Source organism: Sinocyclocheilus rhinocerous, unplaced genomic scaffold (assembly GCF_001515625.1).
Source record: "Sinocyclocheilus rhinocerous isolate Xijiao unplaced genomic scaffold, SAMN03320098_v1.1 scaffold835, whole genome shotgun sequence".
NCBI lineage: Eukaryota > Metazoa > Chordata > Actinopteri > Cypriniformes > Cyprinidae > Sinocyclocheilus > Sinocyclocheilus rhinocerous.
Window position 1 is genome coordinate 1,544,676 of NW_015647431.1, and position 25,099 is coordinate 1,569,774.

The 25,099-nt window shown below is 34.9% G+C and overlaps 1 protein-coding gene across 4 annotated transcripts in view; it reads right to left on the reverse strand.

Annotated features, from left to right (window-relative positions):
• LOC107709084 (CMP-N-acetylneuraminate-beta-1,4-galactoside alpha-2,3-sialyltransferase-like) overlaps positions 1-25,099 on the reverse strand; it is a 44,082-nt gene that overhangs the window by 2,689 nt on the left and 16,294 nt on the right. For 3 of the 4 annotated variants that reach the window (XM_016513479.1, XM_016513480.1, XM_016513478.1), the window contains 7 exons: positions 23,003-23,095; positions 17,478-17,572; positions 13,694-13,757; positions 13,049-13,144; positions 12,569-12,755; positions 3,461-3,607; positions 972-1,118 (listed from right to left, as the gene is read on the reverse strand). In XM_016513479.1, coding sequence (XP_016368965.1) covers positions 972-1,118; positions 3,461-3,607; positions 12,569-12,755; positions 13,049-13,144; positions 13,694-13,757; positions 17,478-17,572; positions 23,003-23,095 — 829 coding nt within the window. Of the gene's footprint in view, positions 1-971; positions 1,119-3,311; positions 3,368-3,460; positions 3,608-12,568; positions 12,756-13,048; positions 13,145-13,693; positions 13,758-17,477; positions 17,573-23,002; positions 23,096-25,099 lie in introns of those variants that run through there. The other variant, XM_016513482.1, reaches the window with a different exon arrangement.

The following is a 25,099-nucleotide window of genomic DNA, read 5'->3' on the forward strand; positions in this document are numbered from 1 at the left end:
ATTTATTAGCTTGTTTACCCGTGGGGACCTCAATTTAGGTCCCCACCGTGACACGAGTCCCCATGAGTCTGTGTGTATTCAGGTCTAAGTCCCCACCAGAATAGAAAAACAGGTACACACACACACACACACACACACAAAAAGGAACTACTGGACTGACTTATTATTGAACCCTGTTAGTATCTTGTAGTATCTGACTGCTTCATTTTATTAGTAGATTGGCAAAGCTACAGTATCAAAGTAGTTTCCTCAACACTGAAAGAAGAACACACACACAGCTCAGACTGCCAATGCTGCCTCATTACTCTGACCTCTCGGGTTTCTGCATGTTCCTGGAACAGAGAGCAGCATGAGGTCATGTGACCTGTTTATGGACGTGACTCAACGGACGGGATATTCCCAAAGATCATCAACCAGCGAGCGGACATCGCTGGTGTACTTCAGACACATTTACATTCACATTCTACTCTTTTTAGATGCCAAACCGAAGACTTTTCTGTTAACGGTGATAAGATAGAGGTCAGAAATTAATCAGGTTCCAGGGCAAAAAAAAGAAAAGCCCCTGAAAGTGACAAAAATCTTCCAGTTATTTAAAATATGAAGGAAAAATCCACTGCAGTGAATTCCTGTTTTGATCTGTTATCACACACATCATACACTTTTAAAAATATTTTATTGGCATCGGTGGTTCCATGAAAAATCTTAAATATTCATGTAACATTTCTATTGCACAAAAGGAAAAAAAGGTTTTTCAGATTATTAAAATGTTCTTCACACTATAAAAAAAGCTTCTTTTAAGAACTGTTCACTGAAAGGTCCTTTGGCGAACCAATAATGGTTCTTCTATGGTATTTCTGTTAAAACCTTCTTTTAATTCTAAGAGTGTAATATGTGCATTTTACTATAGCTCACTAGTTTTGTAACAGAGTTTGAGAGAGATCCTTCAGACCAGGTCAGTGTGCTGCTGTTACCTCTTTGATTGCAGACATCATGAGCTTCTCATAGTAGTGCAGAGGTGCGTGAGGTGTGTTCATGTCATATCCGAATCCGGCCACCGCCACCTCATCACAGTTATGGAGAGCCATCGTGATCGCAACAGTCCCCAATGTAGGAATATTCTGGAAAAACCAAAACACTTTTAGTATTGCACGTCAGTTTAGCGAGAGCGTACAAAATACCCAACAGTCATTCTTGAGTATGTAGGTAAAGATACCTTCATAAACCCTCAAGTTTAAGAAAAATGACAATTAATTAAGAAAAATTGTGTTTCTGGTTATTACTGCAATTTGTCTTTTAAGAAAATGTTTTATGGAAAACAAAAAAAAGTGAAAAGTGTGAAAGTTAAACAGTTATATGTGAAAAATTATACAAATGTATTATTTGAAAAATAAACAAAAATGTGCTTTAATATATACTTGTATTATATATGCACAAACATAAACATTTATATAAACAGATATATAAACTGCTTAGACTAGTCAAAGTCTTGAACTACTCTTGAATTAGAGAATGTCTGACTGATTCAGAAAATTCTTCTAAATCAAGATGAATCTGAATCGAAATTTTGATGTCTAGGTCATTTAAAAGAACATTTACAGTAATAACCAGAAATTATACAGTTATTATAGTGATACAAATCTGTAAATGATCTGTGATTCACTTACAAATCTAATTCAGACATATTCGTAAATAAATCATTCAGACCAGTTTTATAAACCAAATTTTCAATGATTCACTGAAAAGAGTCGTCTCAAAAGAATGATACAAATCTGTCACCTCTAGAACTTATGCAGTTAGTATTTACAACTATATTGTTTGAGCAAAAGTAATTTAACAAAGTATTCAAGTACTGCAAAATGTCTGAATGTTGTAACATGAAAAACAACAAACATTAGTAGTCAAGTACTCATTTTCTATTAGTATTAAAACAATCAAGCTTTAATTCATCACTATACGGTTTTAATTCATACTACACTGTATGGTGAAATGAGATGAAATTTGTTGAGCAAACACTGAACATGGACTGGACACTCAGGGTAGTTGAGTGCACTGCTCACACACTTCAGGACAAGATAATGCACCGTGTGACTGACTTTATCAGAGACACAGACAGAGCGGGACGTGTGTGTGTGTGTGTATCAGCAGAGAGGGATCATCCAGTCACCACCTGATCCACTGAGGCTGGTGTGATGAGTCTCAATGTGAAAGTCTTATCACCACAGAGAGACACTCTCCTGACTAATCCGGCCCCAGACACTCCGCCTGCATGCTGATAACACCGGAAACGCATCACAGCTCGAGCCCCTCGAATCATATCTCCATGGCAGCAGAGCGCAAACAGACTCTGGATCAGGTGGAGATGTGACAGTCCAACACTTCATTTCAACATCATCTCGGGGGTGCCACAATAAGGATGACCTGCTGACCCCGGGCCAGTGTAAGAGAGTTTTGGGTCATTTCGGTACATTTTGATCATGTACATGAATTATTTATTTATTTATTGTTTGTTTGTTAACTTTTAGGGAAAATGATCTAAAAGTATCTATCTGACTATCATAGATGAGGTTTTGTTGAAATTGCAAGAGTGACTTGTGAAACAGTAAAAACAGGTAAAAAAAAAGAAAACTATATACTGTATATATATAATATTATTTGCCATGCATGTCATCATTTTCCATAAAATGCTCAGAAATATTTTATAAAATGCTTAAAATATTTTATGAAATACATCTATATATATATATACACAAATATTTTAACAAATAAATAAATATATATATATATATATATATATATATAAAACATGCATATATATAAATATATATGCATGTAAAAATAAAAACGTAATAAACTTTAATCACTGCACCCTGACTCACAAATCCCGAAACAACTATTACGTTAACAAAGTTACAAAAAATAAACCTGTGACTGCTTTGAGTAGGCTTAAAACAAATTATCTAATTTTTTTCTTTAAGACTAATCATAACTTTTTTGTTTTGTAAATTATAAAAAAAATAGTATGTATTTGTGTGTGTGTGTGTGTGTGTGTGTATTTTAAGCACATTTTTATTATATAATAATTTTTCTACATTTTTTTAAACATTTTTATTAATTTTTATACATTTTTGTACATTTTTCATAAATGTAAATATAATGTTTTTCATAAAATATTTCGTTAAAAGACAATTTGCAGTAATAACCAGAAAAAATACAGTTACAGTGAATGAGACTTGTAAATGAATCACAGATCATTTACAGATTCATAAATAAATTCAATTCATAAATTGAATACAGAAAGTTAGACGCATTACCTCTTGTCTAACTAGTTCCTAAGACATAGGCTGTGTTTCTGCAACTGGCCCCTGGCCTTTTTTCGAAGAGGAGAAAAGTTTTCAATTCTGACTGTGACAGTATGGTTTGGATTGACCGCTTTAATATTTATTCAGTGTTTGCTCCTCACCCCTCTTCCCATGAGGCCATTGTTGTGTGGAAGGCCGATGAATTTGAAGGCTGCTTCCTGGATGAAATACGGGTTCAGGATCCGTATGTCTTCTGGCTCTCTGGGAACGACACGTGCCACGGACTTCCAGAATCCCTCCATACTCCGCTGAAAGACATCAAGAGCGGAACACAGAAGACACTTGAATTAATACAAGAAACAAATGAAAAGAATAAACCTGCGTGACTTCGCCGACGGTCTTTACCAGCTTTTCTTTTCAAACACTCCTGCTCTGTGAATACGCTATTATAACCGCAGAAAGGCCACAAGTGAAGCTGACACAGAACAGTCACTCGCGGCCGCTGAATAACGCTCTCAGCTGAGTAAATAAGCCGCTCACTTTGAATAAAAGAATAAAAAGGGTGACGCTAGCAAAGCGTCGGAGCCAAGAGCGTGTCTGAACACAGAGCTCTCGCTCTCCTCGTGGGATGCCCACTTCACCTGCAGCTAATATGAAGGACCTTATTAACTCACCTGGGAGAGTGTGACTGTTAGAAGCCGTAACTCCGCTTGACATTCTGGAGCAACAACTCCGGTGGGATTTCATCAAACGGCATCCTAAGTCACGGTACTACAAATAAACACGCAGTGTAATTACGTCCTGCCCTGTTTTCTTTTCAAGGGCTTTACAGTGGGTCGCACAACTACACAAAAACAACAAGTGCTTTGACCCAGGGAGCCTTACTTTCTGGTGTAACACAAAGCATGTGTGATGCAAGGTGTAATACAAACCACGTGTGTCGCGGTATAATATGATCACAGCTATCAGTCGCCATAAACAGTCTTCCAAGAATTTAAAAAGTGCCATTTTTAAATATTGCCTTTCATGCAGTGTGTAACGTAGCTGTATGTGAATGTAAATGATCTGCAAAGCTGTAAAGCCGAAAGTGCACGATAGTTCAACACAGGATTCACAAAACACTTGCTCTTGAGAGATGACTCAGTACCCAGTTTATTTGAACCGGCTGGCTCCACTGAATCACAACCTGTAAGTATGATAAATAATTGATGTTTATATTTTCTATCGAACATTCAAAATACAGAACTATGGCAAAAGGCGTATCGTTTCCGACAGACCAATCACAACAGACTGAGCCATCTGACCAATCAGAGCAGAGTAGGCTCATGGAAAGGAGGGGTTTAGAGAGACTGAATCTTAGAACTGCTTTGAACGAATCGTTGGAAAATCGTTGGAAAACGAGGTGATATTAAATGCATATTTTGAGAAAACGAAAGCGTTTTTTTGATCTTGCATGCATGTAAACCTATAGTAGAAGACTCCTAAAACAATATTAGGAAACCTTAAAAATGGCATAATAGAGGCATAATAGAGGCACTTTAAATTTAACTTGAATTTTAATCAGATTTCATACAGTAGCTCAAAAGTGTTCAAAAGTTTGGGGTTGGTGAGATTTTTTTTGAAAGTCTCTTATGTTCATCAAGGCTGCATCTATTTGATCAAAGATACAGTAAAATTGTTCAACATTACAATTCAAAATAACTCTTTTGTATTGGAAAATATTTTAAAATGTAATTTATTTCTGTGATCAAAGCTGAATTTTCAGCATCATTACTCCAGTCTTCAGTGTCACATGATCTTCAGAAATCATTCTAATATGCTGATCTGCTGCTCAAGAAACATTTCTGATTATTAACGCTTTGCTTCATATTTCTGTGGATTGATGAATGGATAGTTCAGAAGAACAGCATTTATTCGAAATATAAATCTTTTGAAACATTATAAATGTCTTTATTCTCACTTTTGAGCACTTTGATGTGTCCTTGCTGAATAAAAGTATTAATTTCTTTAAAAAAAAAAATCTTACTGACCACAAACTTTTGTCATGTATTAATTTCTGAAGTCTTAAAAAACAGTAACATTCAGAAGTCATCTTATAAAAGTCATCACTATACTTCAGGCCTGGCCAGCTTTACTAAGGATGCAGAAAGCAGGTGCAGGTCAAATCCTGACATATTTTGAGCGAGCACTGAAGCAGAGGTGCTGGACTCGTAGGGTGAGAGTCATAAACACACAGGTGGAAAATGTGACGTGGCTCGGGCAGAGAGAGATGAACATAATACCCTGCACCGTGAAGAGGAGAGGGGCCTTTTAAAAGCCCCATGAAAAACAAGAAGCGCAAACAAAGCCACAAAGGCAAGGAAGACCCTGTATCAATCACCCTGTGTTAGGATCCACCTCCTACATTGCACGAGGCCTTTGTACGCAGAGTTTCTCTGATACCCATCACCGAGCAGCTTGAAACAGACCTGCAGAAGAGCTGACTAATGATTACGAACTCTGAACTCTGGCTGATGTATGTCTGCCGATGCGTCCAAATGGCTCATTGTGCTGTATTACAGACAGGGTCACTCAACACTGCCGTAGCAACAAGCGGAAAACTAATCTGACCACACTGCTCAATGTACAGCGCTACGGCAAAACAAGCTGTATTTTGGCTGAAATGTGAAATAGCGGTCTAAAATTAAACTTATGAGATAAACAGAAGAATATAAGCATATATATATGAAAAACATAATAAAAAAATATTAGTTAAATTTAAGAAAAATATTTTCTAAATAGAGCATCAATGATTGCCCTTTTTTTTCAGCAATCTTAGTTCTGGAAATTTTTTTTCTAAATTATATGATTTTTAAAAAAATTATTATTTTAAATACTTCTAAAAGTTCCAAAAGATGAGCTTTTATGCACACTGAAAGACACTTACATAAGGACCAGATCAAAACATAAAGCTATACATTGGTTTATAAAGAAATAGACCAGCACACTGTTACAGTAATCCCAGTATATGCTAAAATATACATGCGTAAAAAAATACATAATTATTCCCAATAAAATAAAATGTGGGCTCTTTTGCGTTTTATGTAAAATCTTAAAAAAAGGGATAAATATATAGGCTGTCGTTATTACTATAACTAACTAAATAAATAAATGAAAAAAATAACTAATTAAATGAATGAATGAATAAACAATGCATTTATTAACAGCATGTTTTCACTGAAATAAATCATCATTATCTTTCTTTTAGTTTTTTGTCTTTTCATTGTCGTTAATGAAATCAAAAAACCCTTCATCAACAAGCTTTTTCGTCAATATCAACATGGTGTAAATATAAACAATATTAAACGTGGGTGAAGCTCATGGTGTAGCTTCGCCTTGAAAGATTATATGCCTGTTATCTTTAAAACTTCAAAACTCAATTTCTCTATGGAGAAAATAAATTACATTTGACTTCCAGAAACGTTCTGTTTCATAACTAAAACTTTTGATTGATTTACTCATGAACACATGGATCTCTGAATAAATTGAAAAAGACTCATGAGTTAAATCAACGTAATAAATCAGTCACTGACTGAACTCTGAGTTAACCGAATCACAGGTCATTACTTTCAGTCATATCCGACTATCTGATGTGCACACACTCACATACTTTCTCTGATGGGTAATCCCCAAACTCCAAACTTCCCTTCCTTTGGTTTAAAGAGTTCCTGACACATTTTTGTGTGATGATGTTAGGCTGTAACCTGTGGGCGTGGAGTGGGCCCTGTGTTTCCCTGCGCTGGAAGCCATTACGGCTCATACACTACAATGGCCGCTCTCAGTCGCTCCGACACTCTGGAGGTGCGAGTCGCAGACTTTATCACAGAATCCATCAGTTTCCAGCGGGCTGACATACACTGTGGCATTCATAAACCACTGTGGTTTTCTGCAGACGTCTGTGGAGTGGCAGGGGCCGCTGACCCTGACATTGACCCCCAGCCCTCTGTCTCCTCATGTCTGAGTCACCAGGCTCTGAGGACACTTGACACTCATAAACACCATTGTATTGCAGTGTGTAAGCTGAAGATGTCATACAAAGCATCTAATGATTCATAGACTTGAGCTCTGTTCCGAACCCTAGCGAGCTGCCTACCTAGACCTCATGTTTGGCATCACAGGAACGGTCCATATGAGAATGCTGACAGAATATAGGAGCTCACCAGGGTTTGGAAAAAAAAACTATATTCAGGATATGTCTTCAGAAAAGAAGGATCCACTGAAGAGTTTTCAGCTTGAGTATGTTGAATCAAACATTTAGAGCCACACCGTATCTTTTTGAGCTGAATTAAATCCGAATTATCGCAAACCTTCTTGAATGTTCTCAAATTTGAGTACCATCACATCATCTTAGTCAAACAGAATCTTATCTTTTGAAATGTTCTTATTTAAAATATTCTTCTCAAGTCAACTTTTCTCTAATGTTCTCTTCTTAAATGTTCTCAAATGATCTCAAACCTTCTTAAATGTTCTCAAATGATCTCAAACCTTCTTGAATGTTCTCAAATTTCAGTCACATCAAATCTTTTCAAATTCGGTCATGTTCCTTCTCAAGTCACATCGGATCTTCTTAATTTGAGAACAGTATATGTGACCCTGGACCACAAAACCAGTCTTAAGTCGCTGGGGTATATTTGTAGCAATAGCCAAAAAAACATTGTATGGGTCAAAATTATAGATTTTTCTTTTATGCCAAAAATCATTAGGATATTAAGTAAAGATCATGTTCCATGAAGATATTTTGTAAATTTCCTACCATAAATATATAAAAACTTAATTTTTGATTAGTAATATGCATTGCTAAGAACTTCATTTGGACAACTTTAAAGGAGATTTTCTCAATATTTAGATTTTTTTGCACCCTCACATTCCAGATTTTCAAATAGTTGTATCTCGGCCAAATATTGTCCTATCCATACATCAATGGAAAGCTTATTTATTCAGCTTTCAGATGATGTATAAACCTCAATTTCAAAAAATTGACCCTTATGACTGGTTTTGTGGTCCAGGGTCACATATAAGAATTTATTACAGATTTTTTTTTCTCAAATCTTATTGAATGATCTCAAATTTGAGTCACATCAAATCATCTTAGTCATATCTTATATTTTCAAATTCAATCATGTTCTTAATCTTCTTGTGAAATGTCCTTACAATGTTCTCCCTCTTCTCTTGGCCTCAAATTTGAGTCACATCAAATCATCTTAGTCAAATTAAATCTCATCTTTTGAAATTCACTCATTTTTTAAACCATCTTGTGAAATGTCCTGAAAAAGTTCCTTCTCCATTCTTCTAAAGTCTCAAATTTATCTTCTCAAATCATTTCTTCTTATTTGTTCTAAAATTATCTTAAACCTTGAATATTCTAAAATTGCATTCACATCAATTCATCTTAAATTAAATCTTTTCAAATTCAGTCATTTCCTTAATCTTCTTGTGAAATGTTCTTGCAATGTTCCTTCTCTTCTCAACTCGCATCAAAACTTCCTTTTAAGAATATAGATTTTTTTGAATGTTCTCAAATTTAAGTCACATCAAATCATCTTAATCAAATTAAATCTTATGTTTTCAAAGTCAATAACTTTCTTAATCTTCTTGTGAAATATTCATGCGATGTTCCTTCTCTTCTTGAGTATAATCAAATCTTCTTACATTTTCCGTAATCTTAAATTCTCAAATGATCTCAAACTATCTGGAATGACCTCAAATTTGAGTCACATCAAATCATTTTCTTCAAATGAAATCTTATCTTTTCAACTACAGTCATTTTTTAAATCTTGTGAAATGTTCTTGCAATGTTCCTCATTCTTCTTGAGCCACATCAAACCTTCTCAAATATTCTCTAATCTATTCTTAAATATTCTCCCTATTTTTAATGCTCTCAAAATGATCTCAAACCTTCCTGAATGTTCTAAAATTTTGAGATGCATCAAATCATCTAAGCCAAATGAAATATTATCTTCTCAAATACAATCTGTTCTCCTCTACTTTTTTAATCTTCTCTTGTAAAATGTACTTTCAATGTTCCTTCTCTTCTGCAATTAGTCATCCAAAGCAGCTCGACGTGACTCATTGCACCAACAGTGGAAACAACAGCAGCTAGTTTATTGACCCCTTGTCCACCTGCTCATGTTTACCTTTCTGTATGGCCGTGTTTGAGGCTGATTTCAAAGAGGAGACAATAGCAAAAGGACAGCGACGACCCGTCCACAGCTAGGACAGCTGACGCAACCAAAACCTCCGCGGCAGATCTTAGCCTGGCCTAACATCTCACATATGGTGGCATTAGTCTAAACAGACTGCGCTAAGACTACCGATGATTTAGCTGTGTGGATGCATCATTTACGACAAGATATCTTGGCCGCTCTTTTGCTTTCAGAAGACATAGCAGCCATTTAATTCCAAATCAACTGAGATTCAAGTAATGAGAGCATTTCTGCGTCAAAGAACCACAAGCGAAGACTACGGCCAATAAACACACACAAAGGAAAAACATCTACTGACCTCTCAATTATCCTCATCAGTATTCCTGTCTGAATGTTTTGAACGGAAGAATATTTACAAGACGGTCTGCACACTTCAAAACCTTCACCGAATTAACACGTTCCGCTTAATTTCATGTGTAAATTAGAGCCGTGATTGTAGCATGCAGTAGGACGTGAATGAATGTCTCAGTTAATGTTTTCCACTAAATACTCAAAAACTGAACATGGTTAACATTTCTATCAAAATATCATAGTTACTGTAGTATATTCATGTACAACCATAACTGGAGAATATTTAGTCTACAGCTTTCTTTACAATGCCATCATATGCAGCAATTACACTGTAAAAATAGCAATTTAAACACTTTTTAATGCAGTGGTTCACTATACTGCTCAAAAGTTTGGGATCAACAACTAGACTTTTATTCAGCAAGGATGCACTAAATTGATCAAAAATGACAGTAAAGACATTTATAATGTTACAAAGATTTCTATTTCTAATCAATTCTATTCTTTGGAATTTTAAATTCATCAAAGAATCCAGAAAGAAAAAAAAGCCTGTTTCCACAAAAATATGAAACGGTTTTCAACATTGATAATAAGAAATGTTTCTCGAGGACCAAATCAGCACATTAGACTTTTTATACTTTAGGATCCTTTTTTTCATGCACTCTAAAAAATGCTGGGTTGTTTCAACCCAATTTTGGGTCAAATATGGACTAACCCAACTGTTGGGTTAAAAAGTTAATTTAAAAATGTAACCAAAATTTAACCCAAAAGTTGGGTTAGTCCATATTTGACCCAAAATTGGGTTGAAACAACCCAGCATTTTTTAGAGTGTGGCTTTAAATTTTGAAAATTTTACTTTCCCCCCCACACAAAAACACTTATGTCCCAGATTCAAGAGATTCATTTCTCTCTCTCGTCTCCTCCGAACCGACAGTTCTCTCTTAGCCCTAATGGCTTTTCGGCTGGCGTTGGGAATTCTAATGGAGTAGGATATAGAAGGCAGAAGGCATGCTATCTGTGTTTTTAGAAAGAGAAAGACTCAGTCAAGCTGCTGCCCATGGGAAAAGGTGCTGTATAGAGTATTTCTAAAGACACCTCAACAAATCCAAGCCACTAACCTTATCAGGATACAAGTCAGACACTGAATTGATCTCCCACAACCTGTGGGTGGCCATCATGTGGTTTGCTTTGCATAAATCTCTACAGCCGTTTCTCTGTAAGTATTCCAAAAAGAACACTGGAGAAGAATTTTTTGCATGTGTGACATTCAATTTTGAATCAGGAAGTCAAAATCTGATTCAAAACCAAAAGACTACACTATACCTTCTCTGGCCTGCAAAATAAAATAAAATTAAACTTTAAAAAAAATATTATTATTATGATACAGTCACTGAAAAATATCCAGTGCTAAAAGTGTGGCAACACAAATATTACAAGCAGCTCCTCAAGACCAGTTACACACACAGGTGACTTTTATTACAGTGCTGTGACCTGGGGATCCAAATAATGCGGAAATGTCCTTGAGCTGAGTGAACTAGAGTCAGCTTTCATCATGGGAGAAGGTCCTCTAACAGAAGAGAGGCCAGATGTGTGCGCCATTTTCATTAGCATTCTGGAGATAACGCAGAGAAAGAGCTGCTTGACTAAACCCAAACCCGGGAGATAAGGTGGCCATTCTCCAGCCCGGACCACACAATTAAGCACATCACTGAGCTCCTGTCAGTCACCTGCGGAAACGCTACACTGGCTGACTCACAAAGACACCGGCCTCGCACACAGATGCATATCAAAGACATGGCAAACACAAAGCCCACATCCGTCTCTACTCTACTCACAATGCAAATGCAGTTTCATAGTTACCTGTGGTGACAAACCTCTGTCCTATATTTTATAAACCGAACTTCAGAAGTGGCCAGCTTTTGACTCAGATATTTGATTCAGCAATGGCTTGAAAATGTCACACTTATTGACCTTGCACATGTGTTTTTATTCCTTGAAAACTTTGTTAATGCAAATTCTGCTGATATGTCACCAGATAATAATATGTAGCTTTCTAAAACAGATCAAAACTGCAAAAATGACTTTAGAATCTTCAAAGCATCAGTAAAAACGTGTTGAAACCTGCAAAAATCAGTAATGCTTTGCTTTGTATGGAATTGTTTTCCAGCAAAAGTGTTTGATATTTATGGTTACATTATAGCTGTATATGGTAATAAAAAAATTCTATGAACAAATAAATAAATAAAAAAGTAAAGAACATAACTTATTTCTAAAATGAAAAAACATGTAGCTTAAAAAAATGCTCATTCTTTTTTGGTGGGACCAGTGAAAATCTTGGTGGGGCAAGAAAAAACAACTGGGCCACCAAAAAAAAAAAAAAATTTAATTCAATAAAATCCTTATTTTTTGACCCCAGGCATTCATATGTAATATTAGTGTTCTGAGCACACACTATGCTGCCCCCTACTGGTACATGTGTACATCAGACAATTCTCTTTTTAAACCCTCTTTTTAAATAGTTTGATTGATTTCTTATCAGCAGACATTTTTCTCTGTGCTGATTTTAAAGGAAAATCTGTGGAATAGCATTAAACATGTTAAAACGAAACTGAGAATACTGCATTCCTATTGCTGGATGCAAATGAAATCAAATTAGCCACAAAACTTAATTTAAAAATGTATTAAATAAAAAATAGAACAGTTGAGTTGAGTCTGTTTATTAAGCATAAGTGGTCTTACCAGTTTTTCTTTGAACACCATGAGACGCAGCCATTTGAAGTCCATGAGTTTAAAGGCAGATAAGACAAAAAGCGAGCTCTTCTCGTAGCGCTCAGGTTTCTGGATGGCTCCTTCAGGGTAGGTGATACGCATGGTGGTCTTCGAGCCGACGTCCTTCTCGAACCCGGCCACTGGAGCCTCGTTCAGTCTAAACCAAAGGACAAATCAACATGAAATCCAAACTGCCTTCATTTACTTTATATTCCTGTAATAATGTACAACATTCAACTGTGAACATTATTAACTGTTAATGTTTGTATTCATAATCATTCATCAACTGTGAAACAACAACAGATTTGTGTTAACATGCCAAATATCAAGTAGTGAATTAGGATTTAGAATTAGAATTTTTTGTTGACGTCTACTTTTATTATCAAAGAAGAAAAAAAAAACAATAAGCAAAAAATCAATAGAATTTTTTTTACTTTTATAATAACTTACCGTATAACAACATCATATTGATCAATTTGGGAGCCCAGGGACTTGTTGAACAGAATGCCTCCGTTGCCAATAATAATACACTTCTTACAACTTATACTACAGGAGAAAATTACAAAACATGATTAAATGAAGAAAATGATCAGCTATACAGAATTAAAGTTTTAGAGAATGAAATTAAATTGTTTTAATATATGTGACCCTGGAGCACAAAACCAGTCTTAAGTCGCTGGGGTATATTTGTAGCAATAGCCAAAAAAAGATTGTATGGGTCAAAATTATCGATTTTTCAACTTCATTTTTGATTAGTAATATGCATTGCTAAGAACTTCATTTGGACAACTTTAAAGGCGATTTTCACAATATTTTGATTTTTTTTGCACCCTCAGATTCCAGATTTTCAAATAGTTGTATCTCGGCCAAATATTGTCCTATCATAACAAACCATACATCAATGGAAAGCTTATTTATTCAACTTTCAGATGATGTATACATCTCAATTTAAAAAAATTGACCCTTATGACTGATTTTGTGGTCCAGGGTCACATATGAGATATGGTTCATCATGTAATAAACAAATGATATGTTCTTGTAAAAGCAAAGGAGTGAGTGAGATTGTGTTTTGGTGTTTATGTGTACATTAGTTACCTGTCCAGTTCTGAACCTAGTGAATATCTCTTTGTAGCTTGTAAAATATGATCGATGATCTTTTCTGTGGACAGAGAAAACAATTATTTACGTATTTAGAGAGAAAAACTACATAAAAACACACCAGAGCCTCAGAGGTCTGAACAAAACAGCGGTTTATTTTTTTATTTCGATTATTTGATTTTCTAACAGAAATAACTCAATTGTGAGATTATAAGTAGCTGAAGGTTAGCAGAAAGTTACTCAGTTTATGCTGTGATGAGCAGCTGTTTCTAAACCACAGTGCATTGAGGCGTCTTCTACATTGACTAAAATTACTCGTACTGTGATTCGATATAAGTCATTCCGCCCACTTATTCCTCATGGCAACCCTTAGCATATTTATGCAGCATGATTTGGCTTTCAATTATACTAACTGTACATAATATTTAGGATGGAAGATCTTTGTGAATTATGCATGAATGTTGGATTGCATTAAAGGAATAGTTTACCCAAAATTAAACATTTACTCCCCCCTCAGGCCATCCAAGATGTAGAGGAGTTTGTTTCTTCTAAAGAACAGATTTGGAGAAATGTAGCATTCCATCAGTGTCTCAGCAATGGCTCCTCTGCAGTGAATGGGTGCCGTCAGAATGAGAGTCCAAACAGCTGATAAAAACATCACAAGTAATCCACACCACTCCAGTCCATCAGTTAATGTCTTGAGAAAAGCTGTGTGTTTGTAAGAAACAAATCCATCATTTAAGACCATTGCTTCCAGCTAAAATTTGAGTCCTCTATCCATAATATTGCTTTCTCCAGTGAAAAAGATGTCTCGCCTGAATCAGGAGAGAAATATGCACAGATCAAGCACTGTTTACGAGGGAAAATGGTCAAAAACGATGGATTTGTTTCTTACAAACACACAGCTTTTGGCTTTACAAGACGTTAACTGATGGACTGGAGTGTTGTGGATTACTTGTGGATTACTGTGATGTTTTTATCAGCTGTTTGGACTCTCATTCTGACGGCACCCATTCACTGCAGAGCATCCATTGCTGAGACACTGATGCAATGCTACATTTCTCCAAATCTGTTCTGATGAACAGACAAACCCATTAACATTTTGGACGGCCTGAGGGTGAGTAAATTTTCAGCAAATTGAAATTTTTGGGTGGGGGACATTTCTAAAGCAGCCCGGTCACACGCTGCCAACAATGCTGTGGCCTCCTGGGAAAGATTCTACATCACAGCTTCAGACACACTCAAGAATGAGGAAAAACCCTAAAGTTCAGAACACCCTTTATCTTATGCACAATCCACCGTGCTATTTTTAGTAAAACCGAAAGGCTTTCCACTCGAGAAAAAAAGCTCTTTATGCTAAAGATAATAGAACGGGATTTGAATGTCAAGTCCACAACAACAAATCCATTGATCGGAGTCATTCTTGGTCCATTTTATAGTCTGCCTGCCAAACAACATCATCCAGATCACTTGGAAAAGTAATAGCACACCTTTCCTCAACATGCCACACTATTTAAGGCATCATTAATGTCTGCAGCATAAAAAGTTGAATCCATAGGGTTAGGGCTTTGTTCAAAAGCATGAGCAGCATTTAAAGTGGGTTTTCATCTCAACATCACATTAGACAGCAGTAATTCCCACATAGACTCGTAATTCACGTGTAAGTGTTTCTGCTGAAAGGCACGGCTTGAGAAACCTCAGCAGGATGGATGCAGAGATGCCGACAGCTCTGCTCTTAATGTCCCACGCATCTGCCAAAGCAGCTAAACAGAGTCAGAGCAGAACTCATCACTTAACATGCACATTTGTGATTTAAACAGGCTGGAAGGCAATTACACCCAAAACCTCCAGGGCAGGCATGAATGAAGGTGATTGGAAAGTAGAAATGCCTCGTGTTTCTGCTTTAAACTTCTGTAAGCACACCGGATGAAAGAACCACTGAAAACCTGATTGAATAGATGCCACGGGGAAATGGCTTCCATCTTTCTTGCATGAGCCCTTGGTGACTGGTTAAGTGGACATTAGCTTCATTTGTATGTCATGTGTAAACATTAATCTATGGGGAAATATATTGGCATATCCTTAGTTTTATTGTTTGTTTGGTTTTTTATTTAGCTTTTTTTAAAGCTACATGAAATCATCTTGAAAGGATTCATTTATGTACATATAATATTAGTCAAAAGTTTGGAATAATTATTATAATTATTATTATTTTTTAATGTTTTAGAAACCATGAAACATTATCGTTCAAAAGTTTGAGGTAAGTAAGATAAAAAAAAGAAATTAACACTTTTATTCAGTAAGGAAGCATTAAATTGATCAAAAGTGACAGTAAAGACATTTATAATGTTAACAAAGATTACTATTTTAAATAAAAACAGTTCTTTTGAACTTTCTATTCATCAAAGAATCCTGAAAAAAAAAATCATGGTTTCAGTTTTCAGTTTTTTTCAGTTTTCAACACTGAAAAATATAATAACCATTATTAATAACTGTGCATCAGTATTAATTGCTAACAACTGATCAGCAAATCAGCATATTAGAATGATTTCTGAAGGATCATGTGACACTGAAGACTGGAGTAATGATGCTGAAAATTCAGCTTTGATCACAGAAATAAATTACATTTTAAAATATATTCACATAGAAAACACTTATTTTAAAATGTAACAATATTTCATAATATAACAGTTTTTAATTACTTATTTTGATCAAATAAATGCAGCCTTCGTGAGTATAAGACTGCTTTCAAAATTATTTAAAAATCTTAATTATTCCAAATTTATGACCAGTTGTGTATGCAACTGATGCATGCATAAATAAATAAATAAATAAATAAAGAATGCGGAGAATTAATGCTTGAGCCCATCCTGGACTGCTGCATTATGACAATGTTTTTTCAGTGTTAAACAAAGAAAATGTTTGAATTCTTAAGATGCACGGCTACTTTTGAACAGTCATCAAATTAGAAAGATGCTTTTCGCCTTAATAATGGACCCTTGATGAAGAACAACATAACCGCTTAGAGTACATTTTACTTTCATATAATCATAGACGTCTTTGTGGGAAAATATTTGAAAACACAAATGTTTAACAATCACTGACATTCCTATCCATTCCTATTCCAGCATTAGATTTCTCAGAGGACCTCTGACTGAACAACAGATTGCAATTTCCTTTGTGATTTTTACAGCGGTTGTGTGAGAAAAACACAGGCGTGTTTGAAATGACAAAGCACGTCTTGTGAAACACTAATTTACTCGACCTCCTCAGGGAGAACTAGGCCCGTCTGAATAAAGTGTTTGACTTATGATTGTTCTATTGTTTACACAAGATACATGGTTAACATGTTTAATTGGATCATCTGCTAATGAAACCAACAGCGCTGACAATGGAAAAACTGCAACTCCTCCAACTCAGTGTTACTTTTGCCACAGCAGTTTTCTGAGTAAAGAAGTGCCTAAACTTTTAAATACGAAAGGACAAAATCGAACTTGATTGAGGGCTGTGGACAAAAAGTAAATGTTGCATTATATCCAACTATATTATATTAAAATATATTAAACAAAGAATTAAATAATGAAACATTGTTTTTTAATTGTTTTAATTAAATTCACTTATATTGTTTTTCTCAATGAAAACTAAAGTTAAAAAATATCTAAAAATTTGAAATGAAAATATGCTTCAATGGCATGTTTTTTCCCTCCTCTTGTGATATAGCATGGCGGAAATAAACGTGAAATAAAAGCAGACTCAAAGCAACTCAGAAAGGAAGAAATACCTTGTGTTCTGACTCCAAACGGAGGCGTGTAACTGGTGATATTTGATAGCCTCTTGAAATTTGGATCGAGGAACATGGGGGCTGGTTTTGAAAACCTAAAACAATAAAAGACAAAGAGAGAAAACACAAGTCAAAACAAGCACACTATCACTCCACAGTCTGTATGAGAACAGGGTTGCGATATTTTGATAACCAGTGGAATATTTTAAAGGATTACGTAGTTCGCATTACCCATAATCCAGTGTGTTTATCGGTTGGTAGGAGATGAGCACTGGAATGTCTAGTCCGGCCTAAACCTGACCTTTCCTCTAAACATGCACAGAGACTTATAAGGAGCTGAGATCACCAAACTACAAGCTACTCATCTACAGACGTTAGACTACAGTCCAGCTACACTTTTAAAAAAGCACTTTGCTACACTACAGTAGTTATTTAAGGGGGCAACATCTTTTTAAATATATATAACTATGAGATCATTTATTTGAAAATTTTTTGGTACAAAAACTATGGATGCACTGAAATGTTTTCCACCAAAAATTCACATCTGAAGTGCTATTTTTAGTTTTTTGGCTGTATTTCAAAATTCTATTTGAAAGAGTGAACAGAAATTAGTACTTCAACATTCAATAACAATATTTCTGAAATGGATATAAAGGAGCGTGCACTTCTGTGTTTAATTATATTTAATGCAAATGTAAACGATGACGGATTATATACTGATAAAACTGAAAATAAGCTAGAGTATTTATACGAATGAACTATATTCCTTGGCAGAATTGATTTTTATTAGTAGTATTAACAGTATTTAAAAAAAATTATAATATTCATTTTTATTATAAATGATTAAAAATAGAAAATGTATTTATATATTAGAAATGTATTTATTGTTGGACACATTTTTGTACATTGTGACAAGGAAATTATCATTTTAAACAATAACTGTGTAACAAGTACTGTATCACAACTTAATGAGAAAAAAAATCCATTACAGAAAATGTGCATAACTGAAAATTAAAAGAATTAGAATAATAATAGAAAAAATTTAAATCTAAAATCTAAAAAAAAAATAAAAAATACCACTACCTCCCGGAAAAAGCATTTAACCGGAAAAGCTACACTATTATAAAACAGCTGCCGTCACACTACTGTAAAGTGCTGTGAAGTTATAAGTTACTTTTAGTTAGTTACTCTCCAAAACCGCTCTCTAATATACAAGAAAAATAAGAAAAGAGTATACAAGGAACAGTGTTGGGGAAAGTTACTTTTAAAAGTAATGCATTACAGTATTGCGTTACTCCATAAAAAAGTAACTAATTACGTTACTTAGTTACTTTTTATGGAAAGTAATGCATTACAGTATTGCGTTACTCCATAAAAAAGTAACTAATTACGTTACTTAGTTACTTTTTATGGAAAGTAATGCGTTACTTTACTTGTTACTTGAAAAAAGTAATCTGATTACGTAACTCGCGTTATTTGTAATGCATTACCCCCAACACTGACAAGGAATAGAAGACAAACTGCATTATAATAGGTCTCAAGTACTTCTTTACAAAAATGGCTTTATTGTTCTGTGCTATGTAGCACGCACACCTAACATGTTCTACAATCATGCTAATAAAATACTTTCCCATTCCGGCCACAAATACCACCTGGCAAAGCTGCATTTCATAGAGAAACGCCCTGATTTCTGTCAACATCCTCCACCCAGCGCGCACCTGATACAACTATCCACGTCACAAACTACCCCGAACATTTGACTGGCTGACAAAACAACACCTGAACACTTCCGTCATGCTGTACGCAGCTGTCCAACCCCTGGAGTAATGCACTAATGACACAGGTGGTCCGGTGTATTCGATTCCCACGACCACAGCTGAGACTCTGCGCTTCCTCACATCCCAACAGTTTAAGTGAAGGTGACACACACTCCCGCGTTTCTCACCGGCTTGATCTTCCAAACACGTACACTTGTGAGAAAAGTCCGTGAACCCTTCATAATTACTAGGATTACAGCATATGCGAGTCCTAAATTGTAATCGGATATTCATTTGATAATAATACCAATTTTTAAAAGGCCATATTTTCACAGAACATATGTTGAGATGAACCTTTTCAGGAAGTTTCAGGAGGTGTTTCAATCAATTTAGATGGAAGTTTAACCTTCTCGCTATTAAAACAAAACATAAAAAGTGTTTCTTAGAGACTGTTGCCAAGAACATTTTCAAAAGGTATTAAATGACTAAAATTGTGCTCAGATCTGCAAAGATACCGAAGTCTGAAAAATCAGAGATCTCAATATGAACGTTCTCATCAAATTCTTTGAGCAGCTATCCACATTCATTTTATATTTGACTGTAGGTCAAAGATGGCATATCAAATTAAATTTACAAAAGTGATTTTATATACACAGAAAACATATTAAATGTTCTATTGTCATCAAATTCTTTGAGCAGCTATCCACATTCATTTTATATTTGACTGTAGGTCAAAGACGGCATATCAAATTAAATTTACAAAAGTGATTTTATATACACAGAAAACATATTAAATGTTCTATTGTAATGTTTCAAATAGTATATGCAACCCTGGAGCTCAAAACCAGTCTTAAGTCGCTGGGGTATATTTGTAGCAATAGCCAAAAAAATGTCAAGATATGGGTGAAATAATGTTCCATCTTCATTCAGAGTGATAGATGTACTTATTAAAATATATAAAAGAATACGCGATCATATTAAATTTAATTATATTTTAAATGATTAAAAACGTCTTGCTTACAAATGGATAAAACCTAGTGGTTTGAAGGATTGTGGCAAAGATTTAAAATGACAATTGATTCGTTTTTCAGGGCTGCATTGTGATCCTTTAATAGTCTTTAAACGTCATCTACCTATATGACTGACAAGATTTATTGTTATATGAACTATTATCATTACACTGAATGACATTTTAGTGGGCGTCTACTCTAAATCACGGTAAAAATCTGTCATCAATTTTTGCTCAGGAAAAAAAAAGAAATTAGACAGGACAAATTCTAACGTATGAAAAACACAAACAAAAATTAAAGCTGTATTAAACTTTCATTTTTTAATGCTTGAAACTGCTTTTGTCTTTGAACCGTGTAAACTGACTCCTTTAATTCTGACTCATTTATATCTCTTCAAAGGACACTGATATCAAGGATCAAAGTTCAATACAAATGATTTAAATAGAACTGATAAGTCTTCTGAGCTACGAAAGAGTTGTCATACACTAGGCCTATTTATGACAGGATGCATGTATGACTCAAACGTAACTGGTATGTGATGCTGTAAGCACGTATATACGTGTGCGCTTGATTATTACTGGTTGGCTGAATTTGTGCTTTTATTTCCAGAGAAGTGTTCAGACTGTAAACAGGTCGCCGGATCATGTTCAACAAAGCATGTCAGATGCTAATTACATGGCTAACTAGATGTCGTACGTTTAGTGTCTCAACAAATACTGTAGATGTCATGGTCTATTTAATATTCCCATCTGACTCCACTTAACCCAGAAAGGTTCAGCATCAAGACCAACCTGAGTCATGTGATCTGGCCCTGAGCCCCATTTTTACACAACTCAGCTCTATTTAAAGGGACAGTTCACCCAGAAATGAAAATTATGTCAGCATTTACTCCCCCTAATGTCATTTCAAGCATGTGTGACTTCCTTTCTTTTGCGGAACATAAAACACATTTTCGAAGAATGTTGGTAACCAAACTGTGTTGGTCAGCATTGACTTCCATTGTATGAAAAAAAAAAAAAAAACTAAGACATTTCTCAAATTATCTTCTTTTATGTTCCACAGAAGAAAGAAAGTCATACAGGTTTGAAATGACATGAGGGGGAGTAAATGATGACAAAACTATCTTTTTTGGATGAACTAACGAAAGTAAACTTTCATATGAATGGTGGTTAATATTTGAAGTAAATGATGAAAATAATGTTTTAAACAAATAAAAACAAACATGAAAGAAAAATCATCCTTTCCTTTATCTATAAAAATGTTCCATTGAAATGTTTATGTTGCACAATGACCAGAACTAATCTATAGTTACTACATTATTATGGCAGAACTGATTATTTTTATTAATTGCATTATTTATTAATAATAATATTTTTTTAATGAGAATTACAAGGAAAAAAACTCAAGTAAAATGTCCAGACAGAAATGCAGAAAATGTGCTTGGCCAAATTGCCATGAAAATAATGTCACAAATGAAAAAATCCAGTTCTAAAAATAAACTATTAACTATGTATTTCAATTTCTGATTGTGATGCCATGACCTGAACCAAGAACCAGAAAACCAAAAATCAACCAAAAGTTCAACACACAATCAAATGTATGTATGCAGCCCACATAAGAATTTAAAAAAAGTGTGATTTTAAAAGGATTCTGATAATATAAGAATTAATAAGATCCATAATTGTGGTTTATATTAATCTCAAAGGGACAGGCAGAAATCTTGCAGCTAAAGGAAAGCTTTGCGTGTCAGTCGTGTGAATCAGAAGCGCGGGTTTCTCACGCACTGGGAGCCCAGAGGAGCACAACAGACCCAAAAAAAGAACTGGACACAGTCCTGAAACATGCCTTAAATCAACATATAGGGGATAAAGAGCATTCACGGTGGGGAATCTTCTCGGACACTGAATTATTTAAAAGAGAAAAGAAATGTCTTTTTATGCTCCTCTCAAGAGCACTGCATCCTCACTGTGTAATGGGTTGAAGACAAACTACACAACACACATGAAGTGATGCACTATTATAAAAAGAAAAGACATATTCCAAGAACAAGGTCAAGTCTTATGTAGCCAACAAAACTGTGATAACGGTTCTCTTCCTTTCTACTGTATGTTCTCACGCCTTCTGAAAAACAAACAAACACACATAAACAGCCTTAACCTGTAAAGCTGGTTAAAACCAGTTAAAACTGTATTGCTGGTTACCAGTATAAGATTTGTTCTGTGCACTTTCAAGATGATTTCATCTGGTCGAGCTCATGTATCTGCAACAGTAACCAGCTTGCCAGTAACTGACCAGAAATGCTTGTATTGAACCGATAAAGAAATCTTGTAATTTCTCGGAAAGGTCAAGAAGAGTAAACTCTTTGTACTTTCAAGTTCCTTGTCTTAAAGGGTTAGTTCACCCAAAAATGAAAATTTGCTTGTGTTTTACTCACCCCCGAGGCATCCTAGGTGTATATGACTTTCTTCTTTCAGACGAATCGAGTCGGAGTTATATTAAAAATTGTCCTGGCTATTCCAAGCTCTATCATTGCAGTCAGCGGGTGTTGCAGTTGAACAGTCCACAAGTCGAAAACACAAGCTAATTTTCATTTTTGGGTGAACTAACCCTTTAATGTCATTCATCTAAATCGAAATTATTTATCTAAATTGCAGGGCTGTAAACGGCAGAAGAATGAGGTGCGTGTCTGCATGCACATTTACAAATATAATATTGTGAACTTCCAGTATTTCACACATGTACGATGGGATCAGCTTACTTTGGATAGATTGAAGTCATCTTGGCCTCTGCGTAACCAGGTTTACACTCGCCTTTACTGAGATTACCATATTTATACTGCAGCTCCAGAGGCCTGTGAACCAAAGACAGAAGAAGAGTAATCTAACTGGTGTAGAAAACCACATTAACCACTGACATGTTCCATTAGCGGTTCACAAACACAGTGTCACAATACTTTGTGTCTTCATTTTCAACACTTTCAACACATATTTACTGCTTTATCACTTCAAATCTGACAAACTTCCTTCTGCAAAATGTGCTTTTCTTTACAATAAATGTTTGGCTTTTTTTTTGGTGAAAATAATAAATAGTTATTTTCAGCAAGGATGCATTACACTGATAAAAAGTCACAGTAAATATTTTTACATTGGTACAAAAGATATCCATTTTAAATCAATGCTTTTTTAACCTTCTATTCATCAAAAACATGTATCACGTTGTCCACAAAAATATGAAGCAGCACTGTTTTCAACATTGATAATAATCAGAAATGTTTCTTGAGCAGCAAATCAGTATATTAGAATGATTTCTGAAGATCATGTGACACTGAAGACTGGAGTAATGATGCTGAAAATTCAGCTTTGATCACAGAAATAAATTACATTTGAACATATATTACAATAGAAAACAAGTTTTTTAAATAGTAATAATATTTTACAAAATTACTGTTTTACTGTATTTACAAGCGATTAAATGCAGATTTTACTTTTCAACAACAACAAAAAAATCTTACAGACCACAAACTTTTGAACAGTTGTGTACCATTAAAACTCACCTTAAATTATCCTAACCAAAACCAAGTCATTTAGTGAAATTTAAATCATGCACAACACAAGATTTTACTCGAAATATGGCTGCAAGTTAAATGAACATAACATTTAATTCCTAATAAATCTGCGGAGTAATTTAAATTGCTCCAGACCATACTGACTTAAATTTGACGATTATGGAAGTTCATTCATTCTCAAGCAGATTAACATGCATAAAACAGAGCTCTGTATCTTATTAAATGCTTTGGGGTGTGGAGAGAGGGGAAAGCAGCTGTGTCGAGCTCATGGTGCCCAGAGGATGTACAACGCTAAAGGCTGCTCGATGAGATGACAACTTGTGTGAGGAGTAGTTTATTTTATATAAGCGCCAGAATAAACCCACTAATTCACAGGCCGGCAAATGGAAACTTTCTAGTAAGTTTACATCAATACTGTGAGTGCTGGACATATAAAGATGACCTGTTGACAGTGCCATTTATACAGGTGGCCGTTAATGGTAATAAGAGGGGTCGAGCCATGTTTTACTTCGGGTAAACGGACCTCCCATACAGATACAATCAGGACTGTTAAATCAGACAAGGCTGGGTGAGAGCCAAGAGATCATTCATTAGAAATGCTTTAGGGCGCCATTAATTATCCTTCCAAAGTAAAGCTCAAATAAACAACAAGCCGAGTTATAAAGAGAGACAAATTGCTGGACAGTACAGGCCAAAGTGAACTCACACATACATGCACACTCTCAAATTCTGTTACGAAACCTAGTGAGCAGTCTTGCCCTACATAGGCAGCTGCCTTCTAAGGCAACATCCTAACTGAAATGGAACCGTTTGGAACAGAGATAACAATTCTGTGTGTCATACAAATAGAAATTCATGGAAGACTCCAAGACAGCATAACATGTTGGGCTGATAGTCCGTGTTAACATAAAACATGAACAATTTTTGTATTAAAAATAACTATATTATTTTTTCTCTTTTTTTCCCCTCTATAATAGTTAAAGAGATTATATATTAGAGTAACTTGTACATAGAAATAGATTATTCCCAGTTTTCATTTAACCAAAAACTGAAACCGAAAAGAAAAAAAGTTTCTTTAATAATCAATTAGTTAAATCAACTTTATGTTGTATATATTTAATAATAATATTATTAAATTAATATTATTTATATAAATTAACATATATATATATATATATATATATATATGTATATATACAGTGGGTATGGAAAGTATTCAGACCCCCTTAAATTTTTCACTCTTTGTTATATTGCAGCCATTTGTTAAAATCATTTAAGTTAATTTTTTTT